The following is a 15819-nucleotide window of genomic DNA, read 5'->3' on the forward strand; positions in this document are numbered from 1 at the left end:
TTCTTTCTTTTAACACCTCAAGCCTTCCATGTAAAAATTTTACATTTTACTTAGAATTCATCTTTCTGAATGTTTTAACTTTTGATATTTCTGTTCTCCCTGTTTTATTTGTAGCTCAGCTCATGCAGTGACTTTTAAAAAGATGAGAGTGAAGAAGTAGAAAGAAAAGGAAAATAATGGTTATGATAAAAAAGAAGAATGAGAAGAAACAAAACCAAAGCCTGCCTGTTTACTAGTAGAGATACTGTCATACTCCTGTTCAAAACCATGAAACTTGACAGCAGACAATGTGTGCAGAGGGCCGGCATGGCTCCCGTCTCCCAACACCAACATCATAAAGTGCTTTACTATATTTGGACTCTGGATGTGTTTGGGTACTTATATTTGAATGTAAGTATGACTGATGGTCTAGGAATTCACAACCCTTCAAAACACTGAACCAAATCACTTGTCTAATGGGGCACTTCTCCCACCCTGTGCCTGCTTGCTGTCTGGAATACATCTTCGGCTGGGAATGGTGGAGATAGGGAATCTTCCTCTCTCCCTTCCGCTCTGAGAGAACTGAATAAATACACTCAGTGTTAGCTTCAGCCAAAACAAAGTCACTTGAGAAAGCAGTAAAGTCACAAGGAACTTAAAATTAGAATCTGATACAGTATAGGACAGCCCCAACCCAAATTTAACTATATTCCTCATCTAATTTTATTCTATTATCAATGTGGATACTCTGTGTATGACAAAATAATAGTTTAGCCATTTACAACATCAATTCTATTGAAAATCACAAACTTATTTTTATTGATTGTATATAAACTTCAGTTGGCAATAAAAACCTTTTTTGAGGTAGGCTACACCTACAGATATATAAAAATGGAACTAAAAATAAAAATTAAAGGTAAAATTTCACACAGGAGGAAAGCAAGCATAGCAAATACCTAAGTCAATAAGTTAGAGTGGATATGCATTTAATTTGTCACTGAGAGGTGGACATTTGGCATAGCAGTTCAGATACTGCTTGATACACCCGTGTCTGTACTAGAGTGTCTGGGTTGAACTGGGCTGTGCTCCTGATACCAGCTTCCTGCTAAAGCACACTCCAGGAGGCAGTATATGGTGGTTCACGTGCTTGTGTCCCTGATACCTACATGGGAGACCTGGATTGAGTTCCTGGTTCCTGGCTGTGGCCTGCCTGGCCCCAGCTGTTGTGAGCATTTGGGGAATGAATCAACAGATGGGAGATACCTCTCTCTCTCTCTCTCTCTCTCTCTCTGCCTTTCAAATAAATAAAATGATGATGAAGTTTTTTAAAGAGAAAAGTTAAGGATTATACAATTCATAGAGTCAAGTAAGAAAAACATGTTAGTTTTATCAGGAATTTCGATCTTGTTCTTGATGATTGTGAGTTCTTTAAATGTGGAACCACGGACAATGCCCTTAACGTTAATCTAGCAGAACACGCACGTTATTCATGCAGCACTTTTCATTCTGAGGGCATAGCAGCAAAATACACTGAAGCATCCTCCATGAACTAAGCCAACCAATCGAGGGAGAGTTAAACTTAGAGTAGCAGAGTATGCATCACAAAGAACCACCGCCTAGATGTGGTAGCTGGTTTCCCATGCCGGCCCCTCCCTGCAGACACAGGCTGCTCCTCACATCAGAAGTCCGTTAGCCCCGGTCCTCAGATCTGAGCAAGGTCTATGACTTGGACGGAATTTCAGACTAAGTTTAAAGAAAGTCTGGTAACTTCCACCGTTCCGCTCCTCAGAGATCTTGAGCTGCCACAGGCTGATACAAAGTGTGGCCACACTGCTGGAAAGACCACACAGAGGCCATGTGAAAAAGGAGACAGTCTGAGGCTGCATGTAGGAGAAGGGTGGAACAAAACACAGCAGCCCACTCAAGCCCAGCCAGCCAGCCCTGCTGTTAAAGCACGTGACCAGGGGTCAGGAGGCTATTGTGTAGGATCCAGTCCCAACAGACACTCACCTTGAGTTGCTGCATCTGGGGCTCAGTTTCCCCATTTGGAAACAACAATGTCTCCATTCCTAGGTTGACAGGCCCAGACAGAAGACTGCACGAGAGAGAATTTTAAAACCTGGAATGTCCCCCAGGAGACCCAGACAAGTGGCTTTTGCTTCTTTTCTCACCCTCCTCCATCCATGCATTTAGATAAACCACACCAAAGTAAACAGGGCTGCTGGCGCCAGTCCACAGTCACAGAGAGACACATGCATAAAGAAACCATATTGCTCATTCCAGCCCAACAGACATCGTGGGGCACAGAGACAAGATTCCCCACTGTGCCCAGTCTAAATTCCTGACTCACTGAACCGTGAGAAATAACAAAATTGTTGTTTTATACCACAATTGCTGTTTTAAGTTTGGGGAAATTTGTTACATAGCATTAAGATAATCCAGACATTCACAAATGAAAATAGCTTGCTTCATTGTGGTAGAGGGCCCAGAAATGACCTTGTTTCTCTTTAATGTCTCAATAATGGTGCCACATTCTTTTTATGCATATAAATTTTAATATATATGGAGGTGGGAGTAATCTGGCGCCTCCCCTGCCTTATCTGCCACAACCTTCTCAGTCCTTGCTCTTGGATTACTTTTGAATTATTTGATTCCCTTATCTCTTCACCACCTTCACTGCCTTTGCCTCCTAGATCATCATTCAGTCTCACTCTGACTCCTTTGTTAGCCTCCCAAATTTCCCTACCTCTAGCCTCCTTAGCAACTCAGAACCTCTCACATGTCTGCCACAGATCTGACAGTGTTCCCATCTTAGAATCCTTTAATAGCTCCCTATGCTTACTTTCCACAGCCATCAGAAATGTCGTGTTTCTCTTAGTCCCTCCCTCACAATGTTACTGTGTACAGGCTCACAAGGTTACAAACTGTACACTCCAGGGGCACTGCTTCTGTAGACTGTACTAAGAACTCATAGATTAGAGCCCTGCAGTGCAAATCCCAGCCATTGAGCTCAACGCCCTATGATACCAAAGACTGCATACTATTCACGACATGCCTTTTCACTCAAAATTTTCCTTTATTTTTTTCTCCTTCACTTCCTCCAAATCTAATTTATGTAATCAACCTTAGCCAACCAATCAAAATTGGTTAGAGATCATCAATCAAAAATTTTCTATTGAACACCTATTATGTGACCAGTTCCTAGGTATCCCTGGAGATAAGTAAAATAAACAAGAGTTCTCAGTTCTAGCACACAGTCATTTTTCACCACATAGATTATGAAAGCAGGCAAATTTTTTTTGAAAGGACCACGTAATAAATATTTCAGTTTGTAGGCCATACTGACTCTATCACAACTACTCTACTCTGCTGCTGTGGTTTGAAAGTAGCCATAGATAATACATAAACTAAACTAATGGGTTATGGCTTTGTTTCAATAGAACTTTATTTTCAAAATCAGTTGGCTTCATCCAAACATCCAAAGCTTGTCAACCACTGATGGACTCTCACTGTAGAAATTGTAGAAATTTTTCTGATTAATCCTATTCCTATAATGCCACTGGCTGCTTTTTTTTTTTTTTTTTTTTTTTTTTTTTTTTTTTGACAGAGTTAGTGAGAGAGAGAGACAGAGAGATAGGTCTTCCTGCCATTGGTTCATCCCCCAAATCCCCAAATGGCCGCTACAGCCAGAGCTAAGCCGATCCGAAGCCAGGAGCCAGGTGCTTCCTCCTGGTCTCCCAAGCTGGTGCAGGGACCCAAGCACTTGGGCCATCCTCCACTACCTTCCCGGGCCACAACAGAGAGCTGGACTGGAAGAGGAGCAACCAGGACTAGAACCTGGCACCCATTTAGGATGCCGGTGCTGCAGGCGGAGGATTAACCAAGTGAGCCACGGCACCGGCCCCACCACTGGCTTCTAAAAGAATCTGCCTTCAAGCAATGCTGGGTGAGAGAAAATTCAGGGGAGATGAAGCTCTCAAAAGCAACTTACTAGCCATATGATTTATCATAATTGAGAAGCAGTAAGATACATTGGTTAGGAGCACCAACTATGAAATAGATTTCCAACTCTAGCTGTTACTAGTTTATATAATTGGGGCAATTATCAAAACTGCATTCCTCTGTTTCCTCATCTGTTAAATGGGTAAATAAATTTAAGCTCCTTCACAAAGAAGTTGTTATAAAGAAATTAATATTTGTAAAATGCAATAAATAATAAAGCAGAGCTTGATATTTTATCAAGCTTCACTATTATCACTACATTTTAATATAAAAAATTGGCAAACAACCAAGGCAAAAAATGAAACAAAGAATTAAATAACTTGTCTTAATGGTAGGGATTTAAGGTATATAATTGTTTCCCTGGAAAGAAAAACACCTCTTGCAACTCTCCAGGTCTTTTGAAAGAAATTTCTCAAATGAGATGTGAGAGCAAGAGATTCTGCATGAAATGAGCCATTGATGCCTTCAGATCAGAACCCCAAACAGTGCAGAAGGAGGAGGCCAAGATACTTATCTACCACCCTCCATAAAGGCTCAACGTTTAATATTAAAACATAATCCACATGCCCTCCAAGATCCCTCCAAGTCTGAAATTCTGTGATTCTGCCTTTTATTAATGTCTTTGCTGAAATGGTAGAGAAAATTTTCTTATTTGAGTAAATAACACTGTGTGATTAAGTATACTTAGGATATGTGAACCAGCAAGAAAAAATATTAAGAATTTTAACTGGAATTTTACCAATGTCTTAGTCTTGCATTTTTGTCCAGTGGAATGAAAAACCAAAACCATAACTAAAATTAATGGAGAAATAAAATTTAATATTAATGTTTTGTCTTAAGAATTAACCTCTGTGTACTTCAGCTTCCACATCTGTAAAAAGAAGGTAATAGAGGGAGCCATCCCACTGAGAGGTTGTGCAGATTGAATATGTTATCATATGTAAACCACTTACAGCAGTACCTGACATACAAACATCTAAATGTCACCTACCCCAGCCACAATTATTACAGATGGTCCCTGAATTACTACAGTTGAACTCAGGATTTTTCCACTCCATGATGGTGCAAAAGTGATAAACATTCAATAGAAACCACACCTCAAATTTTTATTTAGATCTTTTCCCAGGTGAGAGATACGCTGTATGACATGCCTCGCAATGCTGGACAGAGGCAGTGAGCCTCAGCTCCTAACCAACTGGAAGATCACGAGGGTAGACAACCCTGTCTCTACAATTTTCAGCATTGCTAAGCTATGATGCTTAGTAGCATAGGTATATTAAACACATTTTTAACTTGCAATATTTTCAACTTACAAGGAGTTTATTGGGAGGTAACCCATGGTAAGTCAAGGAGTGTCTCTATTTGTTTTGGCTTAATCATATATGCCCTACACTTTGCCACCTTTCTGTAGACTCCTGGTTTCCAGTTCTCCTACTAACTGCTAAGCCCTGTCAGGGTATGGGCTATTGGTCTCTGGCATTCCCAAAAATTAAGTTCAGGTTGGCATTTGATTAAGACTTCCTGAATTAATTAACTCTTTGGAATGTGATGATGTGCTAGTGGTAAAATGCTTATGATAGAATTCTTACCTTTGTTAATTTTACAATCTAATGGTAAAGTCAATGTTAGCAATCATGAAACACTAAAATCTTATATGTCTGCTGTATGACTCAGTCCTAATAGACTACTGATTTCAGCTTTCTCAAATAATTCAATGGGAAAAAAATTATAAGTTGCTTAAGTAAGCTTGTTTGCTGGATTAGTTTCCAGAAACAAAGAAATTGCTAAAATAGTTTACTTCTCTTTCAAGAAAACATTTTAAAATTTCATTTTCACTTTGAAAATAAAGCTAACATTCCCAAATTGGTTAGGCTAATTATCTGTCTTATTGTAGAAAAAAGTCAACAACCTACTTCATGAATATTATAATAATTTGTTAATATTTTTGCTTGATCACAGCCATTAGTGTGGCACCATTATTTCTTAAAGTATCTCCCACATAAGACAACAAAGGAGCAATTCATTAGTCTTTAAAATTTCAAATAAATGTGTTGAGATGTCTATACTTCCATTTCTTTTTTTTTCTTTTCTTTTCTTTTTTGACAGGCAGAGTTAGACAGTGAGAGAGAGAGAGACAGAGACAGAGAGAAAGGTTTTCCTTTTTCCATTGGTTCACCCCCCAAGTGGCCACTACAGCTGGTGTGTTGTGGCCAGCGCACTGTGCTGATCCGAAGCCAGGAGCCAGGAGCTTCCTCCTGGTCTCCCGTGTGGGTGCAGGGTCCAAGCACTTGGGGCATCCTCCACTGTACTCCTGGGCTACAGCAGAGAGCTGGACTGGAAGAGGAACAACCGGGACTAGAACCGGCGCCCCAACCGGGACTAGAACCCTGGGTGCCGGCGCCGCAGACGGAGAATTAGCCTAGTGAGCCACCGCGCCGGCCCAATACTTCCACTTCATCAACCCTCACTTCATTTCATTTAGGTTGATGTGTGTTTTAATCAGTGTTTTTTTTTTCCAATAACTTACTCGTTTTTATAAGCAATCTCTATGGTCTACATGTTACAAAATAAGTCACATATACAAATGTTTTGTCTGACCTTCTTATTTACAGATCTTCTATTTAAGGATATCTTTTTTAACTGGTATCCCAACATATTAGCTTAATCTTTTCAATAAATACAAAGATAAACCACATTATGGCCCATATGATTTAAGTCCTGTTTGTAATGTAAAATGGACTGTGTAAGGTCTACAGAACTTTCCTTTGTTCCCTGTTAAAGCTCTTTATTTTAATAACAGACTTCTGTGTAATTATTCCCTTGGATTTAGCCATCACATAATCTGCCCTGTGTATGAACTGTTCCATGTGTATTTTTCCTGGTAAAATGATCTCTGGAAAAAATAAACAAATAAACAAAGACTAAAAGGGAGCACATTCAAGGGGACAAATTGTGTGAAATACAACTGGTCTCATATATGCCTATAAACCAGGCAACAGAAGATTCAACCCATCGCTTTGGATATTTGGAGAAAGGAGCTTTTACTGTAAAGAATTTTTCCCTTTGACAAGAAACTGTAATATCTCCTTACTTGGAAGCTAAGCCAGTAAAGCAATCATAAATAAATGGTACATAACTATTGCTGTTCAAGTACAGTTTGTTTTTATATCAGACTATTTCCCATACTTTCTGTCTAATCACAGTTTAGAATTCAGCTGAGATGAATTCTTGTGAACTGAAATTCAAACAAAGTCAGGATTTTATTATTTCTCATAAAGTCATTTCGCACATGTTAAGCAACATCCAGAAAAAAGAAAACTATGATACATCTAGTATTTGGAAATATTTTTGAAACTTGCAAAATTCTCATTTGAAAATAGAGAAAAATTTAATTTTTTGCAAAGGGAATGGGGACCACACTCATTCCATTTTTTTAAAAAAAGGATTTCCTGTAAAAGCAGAAATTGGCGATTTACTCTAAGAAAACACAGTGAAAGCTGGGAAGAAACTTGAAGATGCTTAAATTTCCACTGTGGAACAACTTCTGCTGCCCAGTAGGGAGGGAGAAAAAAAAAAAAAAAAACACCTGCAACAGGATGAGGGGAGAGGAAGACAAGCTTAGGAAGACACAGGAAGACCCACCCAGTGAGAGAGAAAGGAGACAGGTAGCTACCCTGTAAAGTGACAGCCAACAGGAAAGGGGTATGTGTCTCAGGAAGGATATCACCAGCCACACAAGAGAAACAGAAGGTCAGAGCAGCACACATCGGCCCCAGGTGAGTCCAAGGCACCTTGGAACTAGAGGAAGTACTAGTGAGGTGCTGAAAGTTGCCGCCACCAAAGGGGCATCAGGCAGACTCAGAGTTGATAAATCATTTTCCCTCCTTAAACTGGGCATTTCCAACAAAATGGTAAACAGTTTCTACTGTAGTCAAAGAGGTTAGTTTTCAAGCTGGTAATATTTTAATGAGCAAAAATAGACATTTTAAGCAATACCTGGAAAAATGTAATGCATAACTGCTTTTCCTGATGATTTATACAGCAGGGAATGGTTAAAAGACTTATTCATGTGAGAATGTAATGGCAATAAGCAGAGAGAAAAAAATTAAATGTTATTCAAATTCAACATTTGAATTGGTGTTTGCTTAAAATCCTTGGGAAAACCTTTGATCCAGCAATTCTGCTTTTACTACTTTGTATCACGTGTAAATGTGAGCATGTGCACACAGGTGTGTAGAAGGATACTTTGTTAATATCATCTAAAAAGACTTTATGAGGAAACACTGTCAGCCACACCATGGGATTCTGGATGCCAAGGAAATGCATCAGGTAGATCCATACAAGTGAACAAATGGATGCACCAAGGGTATATAGAATCAGTACATTACATACAGTGCATGCCATATGCTAAAGGGGACACACACAAGTATTTATGTATAATATATATGTCTAACTAAATATATTAAATATTTATACATATATTTATGTCTGCATATATGTTTATTTCTAGAAAAATACAAAAGAAAATGGTCTGAGAGGTAGGAGAGTGGGTTTTTTTTTCCATTTTTTATTTGAAAAGGAGAGACAGAGACAGAGAAAGATGAGAGAGACCTTCCATCTGTGAGTTCACTCCTCAAATGTCCACAGCAGTTGAGGTGGGGCCAGGCAAAAGCCAAGAGCCTGGAATTCAATCTTGATCACCCACATATGGTGGCAAGGACCCAAGTACTTGAGCCATGACCTTTTCTCTCCCAGCGTGTACATTCTGGAATTGGAAGCCGAATCAGGACTCAGACCCAGGCACTTTGGGGCTACCACTGTGGTATAGAAGGTTAAGCCTCTGCTTATAGTGCCAGTATCCTATATGCACACCAGTTCGAGTTCTGGTTGCTCCATTTCCAATCCAGCTCTCTGCTAACACACCTGGGATAGCAGAGGAAAACAGCTCAAGTCATTGGGCCCCTACACCCATGTGGGAGACCCAGAAGAAGCTCCTGGCTCCTGATTTTGGCCTGTCCCAGCCTTGTCTGTTGCAACCATTTCAGGAGTGAACCAGCAGATGGAAGATTCTCTCTCTCTCTTTTTTTCTGATTTCCAAATAAATAAATAAAATCTTAAAAAAATTAAAAAAAAAAAAAAAACAGGCACTTCAATAGGGAATGCTGGCTTCCTAGGCAGCATCTTAACCATTTCACCAAACACCCATTCCAAGAAATACTTACAATTGTATATTCATCTCAATTGTTATTTTTACCCCACGTACACTGTGTGTGTGTATGTGTGTGTGTAAAGCTTATAGATAGCACAAGAATTAGGAACTATCATAATTATTATTCTATCAATACCATGTTTTCAGGAAAGCCTTACAAACACTTTGCAACAGAATAAGGTCTGTTAGTGACGAAACTTTATGAGAAGCAGAAAGGGGTGTCTCTATAAACCACACACACAAAATCTAAATCCCAGAAGAAATAAGCACTCATGTGAAGGCATATGTGGCAGTCTGCTAAGTAACAAAGTAAAGCTTAGTTTCTGTTTTCACATCAGGTTTTTGCCTTCCCAAGGAAACACACTGGTTGGAGACAACACATGGAGATGAGACTAAGCTCTGGTCAGGCCTAATGTCTCCCTGCAGACTTGCTCTCATAGAATTAAACCACTACTTCCTTTCTCTCTATATATAGGAGCGATGGCATCAAGAATAGATATTAACATAATATTATAGTGCAGAAACATATTTTTAGAGAAAAAAAATGTTGGGCTAACTCGGGTCCTTCTCAGAGCGGATGCAAATCAAAGCTTCATTCCATTGATCGGATGTGCCATGGACCTTGGACACAGAGCCCAAGTCAGGGTCAGGCTTACCACCACAAGCAATCCTCATTCCCAACAGTGTTGGAACCCACAAGGGCCAAGATGGAGTCGAATCAACCGTACCTATTTTCTGGGGTCAGAAATCCATGCATATTTGACCACAGCCTAAGTGCTTGGCTCTGATAATCACCCTCTCCTTGGTGCAGAACAGGACTCAGTTTACTACACTTTCTCTTCTCACATCTGGGCCAAAGACACACAAACTTTACTACACCTACATGATTAATGCAGCCCATGGAGGGAGAAAAAAAAGGAATAAGCAAAATGCTCAACCACATATCTGAGTCAACACTGTCACTTGGTCACCCAAGGTCATACAATCCAACTACCGACCACTCAGGAAAAGAGTATCAATGAGAATTATAAGAATTTAATACAAAACCTCTGCATATTTACCATCTGGGTTCATTTAGCAGTCACTTCCAAGGAGATAAAAGGGGTCATTTATATAGTCCATCCTGGTCTTTCTATGGGGACTTGAACTTAAACCAACTCATAATGAAAGATTTCTCTTTCAAACTGAAAAATCTTTAAGTGTATGCTCACCTTCCCTCAACTCGGGAAGCGGATCAACCATAATAAGCCAATCTGCCTAATTTAAATCTTTCCTAATGAAACATCCGGTGCAGCAGGGGCATGGGAAGCCGGTGAAAGGGTCAGTGGCGTGGACATAACAGGCTTTGCAGTGTTTAAAAACGCCCACGGGCCTCAGCAGCGGAATGGAGAGCTCCGTACAACCCCAAACCCTCAGAACCCCTTGCCCTGCTCGGCTTCTCTTGCAGATGGCTGGGCGGAAAGGCCCCACCGCCCAGAGACCCCAGTTCCATATTTCACTGGAACCCTTCCCTCTCCTTGGTCCCTAACAAACAGAACATCTGCAAAAAGATGCCCACAGGAAAAGGACTTACTCCTCAACACAATCAGCATTAGTCTGGAGGGAAGGAATGGGCTCCTCCCTTCTTCCTCAAGGAACTCTTCTCGCTGCCCCCAAAAAATCTGCCTCCGACAATGGCCCAAGACTCCCTGGAACCGTGACCTCTCCTCTGGGGCAGAAACCTTAAGGCGGGGGGGAGCTGGGTGGTCCCAAGGCGGGGAGGGCTGAGAACCCTAGCCCCTCTAAGGTGTCCCCAGGAGGTCCTCCAGCCGTGGACACTCAGCCGCGCCCGCTGCTCTGGATCCTAAAACTCCGGAGAAGGGAGACCCGCGCCCCAGAAGCTGCCCCGTCCCATTACCCTTTAAGCGCGTCGTGTCCTCCGCCGCCTCTTCTCTTGGCCCGGCTGGCTCTGGTTTCCTTCACATTCCCAGCCTCCAAATTGGCGTCCGCCGCCTGGCTCGTGTAGGACGCTAGGATCACGGTAAATCCCAGGGCGATCTCCAGCATCCCCCCTCGCCGCATGATGCCGAGCGGCCGCCGGCTCCTGCCGCCTCCTGCCGCGCCCGGGGCTCGCTCTGCGGCCGCCGCTGCGCCCTCACGCGCCCCGCGCCGCCGGGGTCCCGCTCTCCCGCCGCCCGTCTCGGGCCGGGCTGCTCCCGCCTTCTCCAGGCGCTGCTCCCACTTCGGGCGGCCCCTGCCAGCTGCAACAGAGACACATCCCCGAGGCGGGGGAGACACTCAGGCACCGGGATGCAGCAGCTCCGCGCCTCCCGCTCCCGCGCCCAGCCCGCGCACCGCCCGCGCGTGGCGCAGTTAGGCTAAGGAGAGGAGCCGCCTGTTGCACAGCTGGCCGGAAAGTCCCGGGCCCCCGGCGGCAGCGGCTCCTGCGCTCCCTCGGCCTCCCGGGCGCGGGCTGAAGAGCCGCCGCGCACGGCACCGGCGTCCGGAGCGCTCCGGAGCCCCGGAGCGAGCTCGCTGGCACCAGCTGCGCGCCTCGGGCGCCCCGGCTCCTCCGCCCAGCCGCGGGGCTGGAAGCCCGCCGCGCCGTCCCCGCCAGCTCCGGGCGCTGCCACGGCCGCCCGCAGCTGACGCCGAGCCCGGCACCGGCAGCCCGGGGCCAGGAAGCTGTCAGACAGGGCCAGCGCCAGCTGTGGATGTTCCGAGACGGCCCCGCACCCCTGTCCCAGTCCCTGCCCTCGGTGGCGGCATCGCCAGCCCCGGGGCCCCCAGACCCTGTGGAGTCCCTGGCTGCACCCACTGGAGAAGCGGCGGCTCGGCTCCGAGTGGGCGGCGGAGGCTGCTCCTGGGCCCTGGCAGCGGCCGCTGCTGCTCCTCTCCGCGGCGCCCGCAGTCGTCCCAACCGTGGCCGCGCGTCCGCCGGCTGCACCCGCAGTCTCTGCCGAGGCTCCCGCGGCCCCCTCCTTTCCCACCTCTTCAAGTATCGTCCGCGCAGCGGTTTCTCGCGAGAGAAATACTTTTTTTAAAAAAAGAAAGAAAAAGAAATGACACCCCCCTTCATCCCCCGCATCCCCACCCCACCCGCGGCCCCATCCATCCTCCCTTTCCACTCCCCTTTGCCAGCCACCGCCTCGGCGCGGGGGCCTCCCTCGCTCGCAGGATTAGTGCAGTGGGAGGAGGCGGAGGGGGCGGAGGGGGTCGGGTCCTGCCCGGTCTGGTTTTTTTTTTTTTCCTTTTTTTTTTCATTTTTTTTCTTTTTTGTCTCGGGGTGGGGAAGAGAGGGAAAGCGCCGAGGTGAAGCAGCGGTTTACCCTGCTCTACGGCTGGGAGGTCCACACCCGAGATTAGTGTCTCCCGTGACTCGGCAGCCGCCGGCGACGAAAGCTGTGCCACCTGCACCAGGAATGTGCCTCTGCAGACCGCGGCCCCGGAGGCCCCGCAGGCCCCGGCCGGAGCAGACCGGTCCCCGCAGCCCGAATCTCCCGGGCGCCGCCTCCCTCGCCTCTCTTGCCCGGCACCGAGCGGAGGCCGGAGGCCTGGGGGCTGAAGTAGGGCGCATTGAAAGCCAGGAGCTGCAGGGGTGGCTGCGCCGCCGGGAGGGGGCTCGGCCTCCGCCGCTGCCGGCTGCCCCTGGATCGGGAGCCCAGTCGGGGCGTGGTTCCTTTACCGCTGCCTTCAAGCCACCCGGGGCTGAATCCAAGATGCTCCAAGAGTCTGAGTAGGATTCTGAACCAAGGGCCTGTGAACATTGGAGCCTGAGATTTGGATGGGGTAGTAAAGGTATGGTCCTCTTGCCCGACCCACAGTTAAGATTGGGGTTCCCCTCGACGACCCTAATTACCTACACACACACACACATACACACACACGGATGCTTTTCTGGGCTGTGCTTTTCCGGGATATGCAATGAATTTAGTAACTTGGGAAGATATAATATTTATGGCATCCTTATATGGATACAATGAATTTAGTGACTTTGGAGGCTATACTATTTATGGCATCCTTATATGGTTAAAACCTAGTGTTGCCTGGAGCTTCTAACGGTTTAGGAGGGCAGGGAATCGCACTCTGAGCCCTGACTGCTGGAACTAGAGACCCTCAGAAAATTTCCCTATAGTAGCCACCAGCTACTGTCAAGCCAGGAGCAAGAGAGCAACACAAACAGGTACCCTAGGAATGCATCCTTCTGAAGGGATTTTTCCTTATTTGGGGTTGTGCCCAGTTATTAGGGTACGGGGAGCTGGGCAAGTTATGTGGCTTCTTTCCAGTTGCAAGATGGATCATACAGAGTTATAAAGGTGATGAAGGACCTGCTGGACCTCTATGATACGTGAACGTGGAGATGAAAGCAGTAAAACTATGGAAAGTATGAACTGATTTCAAGTCATAGTGCTGTAAGTGTATGGCCTCATGTGATGTCCCACCTGCAAAAGCTCTTTCAGCAGACTTGTGAATTGCAGCCTTCATCACACACCCTCAGTTGAGTAGAGGAGAATATTTGCTCACAGTCTACTTACCACCTGGTGCGTGGTTGCAGCAAAGGAATAGGTGGGCAAGGCAGAAATGCTTCTCTGTGGCTGGCAGATCGTCCACAGGGAAAGGCAGACTTGAAACAAATAATGACCCAGTTATTACATGCCAAGAAGGAGAAGTACTGGGCTCTCGCTTGGAGGGATATATAACAAGGGAAGTTGACCTAGGCTAGGACTGATCAGAGAAGGCTTCCCTGAGGAAGTGTCATTTAACTCTAAGAACCTGACTAGACTACTGGTAGGCAACCCTGGCTACACAGTAGAATGGCTTGGGAAATGTCAAAAAATTATGACACCAGAACCCAGTCCCCAGAGGTTCTGATTTAAATGGTGTGGAGTATAGAACTGACATTTTTAAAAGCTCCCCAGATAGGGAGAGGTAAGGAGGTTATTCAGATTGGACAAACTGGGCAAAGGGACCATGGGTCAGGAGAAACGGAACTGCCGGAGATCCAGGAAGGCTTTGTCCTGCCCACCAGTTTGCTGGGCTGTGTCTGTGCCCTCTGGGGAATCTGAAAGCTCTGACCGCTTTGCCTGTACTCCAGCTTGCACAAGACATGATGTGCTCCTCTGTCTTAGAACCTTCCACCCCACAGATTGGGTAGTGGCTACTGAACACACGGCTTTGCTTGTGCCCCTGAAGCCCCCTGAAGCCAAGGGCACAGCCTGGTGGCCTGCACATTCCCCCTTGGAGCATTTCTGGATATTTCTAGTTCTCCTAAATCAATCCTAAACTACTTTCCAGCGTTTTACCTCCACCGGAGGAATTTAAATTAAGTGCTTTTAAGCTGCCTTTATTTTTGTTCCTATTCTATTTTCTTTGGCCCCTCCCTCTGGTGGAGCAAAGACTCCCCTTCCTCTTCATACTGAGTGAAAGATCCAGGCCCTGTAGTCCCCTGTCTCAGAAACAAGTCTCATGGCTTAACTATAATGATGAAAGACCTTCAGGAGAGGAGAAGAGAGGAACCTGATTACTGAAAGGGAAATGCATTTTTAAATACTCTCATTATCTGGGCAAACAACATACAAGTATATTAGAACCACATGCAAGTAGTGGCCAAACGCAGTTAGAAATAATGAAAATCCATGTCTTTGCAAGACTTTCTTGATGATAGTTGATTCAGTTCTCTTTAAACTATTAAGTTGAAAGTTCATTGCACCATTTGCAAACGAAGTTCACAGCACCATTAACAAAATAAATTTGATAGAAGTCCCTTCACTTTGAAAATTATATCTATCCTGAGAAAATCTGCTCAGCTTCCTGCTCCTTCTTGAGGTGTTTTAGCTCATCTGGTCTCACTTGGTCAAAAGTCACTGCACCATGAACGTGGCTGCTTGCACAGCGATTGAGCCACCACTCATTATGCCTCCACCCCGTATTAGAGTGTCTGAGTTTGAGTTCAGCTTCTTGATCATGCATGATGACTCAAGTACTTGGGTCCCTGCCACCCACACAGGAGACTCAAATTGAGTTCTGGACTCCTGGCTTCTACCTGGCTCAGCCCTGGCTGTTGCAGGCATTTGTGGGGTAAACCAGCAGATGGACAATCTCTTTCTATTTGTCTCTCTCCTGCCTGCCTTTCAAATAAATAAAATAAATTGTGAAATGAAATCATGTTTATTAGCTGAACAACTCATTTAATAATTACCTTTTAAAATATTTATTTATGTACTTGAAAGGCAGAATGACAGAGACAGGGAGAGAATCTTTGATCTGCTGACTCTTGGCTCCTGACTTTGGATCAGCCCACCTCCAGCTCCAGCTGTTGCGGCCACTTAAGGAGTGAACCAGTGGATGGAAGACTTTCTCTCTCTCTCTCTCTCTCTCTCTCTCTCTCAGTGTGCCTTTCAGATAAATAAGTATTTTTTTTAAAAAAATCAAAAGATTCTATTGACCCTACCCTTAGGAAATCTGTTCACAGACCTGGCCAAGGAATGATAAAATATCTTTATGGATGAATCCAATAAGAATACATGCCATGGGAAAGTGGTTACTCTATAAAAGATGACCAAAACACTATTTTGGTGAGGTGCTGAAAATTAGCAGCATCAATATTTGTCAGGCATTTTAAAACGTTGAGTTGTGGGGCCAGCACTGTC

The 15819-nt window shown here is 44.8% G+C and overlaps 1 protein-coding gene across 2 annotated transcripts in view; it reads right to left on the minus strand.

The window, feature by feature from the left end:
- The window catches only part of FBN1 (fibrillin 1), a 258038-nt gene extending 245840 nt beyond the window's left edge, over positions 1-12198 (minus strand). Inside the window, exons 1-2 of one of the 2 annotated variants that reach the window (XM_051822402.3) lie at positions 11988-12198; positions 11088-11430 (exon numbers count right to left, since the gene is read on the minus strand). In XM_051822402.3, coding sequence (XP_051678362.1) covers positions 11088-11251 — 164 coding nt within the window. In that variant the 5' untranslated portion in view covers positions 11252-11430; positions 11988-12198. The remainder of the gene's footprint in view (positions 1-11087; positions 11431-11987) is intronic. The other variant, XM_051822403.3, reaches the window with a different exon arrangement.
- Between the last annotated feature and the right edge of the window lie 3621 nt (positions 12199-15819).

Source organism: Oryctolagus cuniculus, chromosome 12 (genome assembly GCF_051225735.1).
Source record: "Oryctolagus cuniculus isolate XC-2025 breed Fujian yellow rabbit chromosome 12, ASM5122573v1, whole genome shotgun sequence".
In the NCBI taxonomy this organism is placed as follows: Eukaryota; Metazoa; Chordata; class Mammalia; order Lagomorpha; family Leporidae; genus Oryctolagus; species Oryctolagus cuniculus.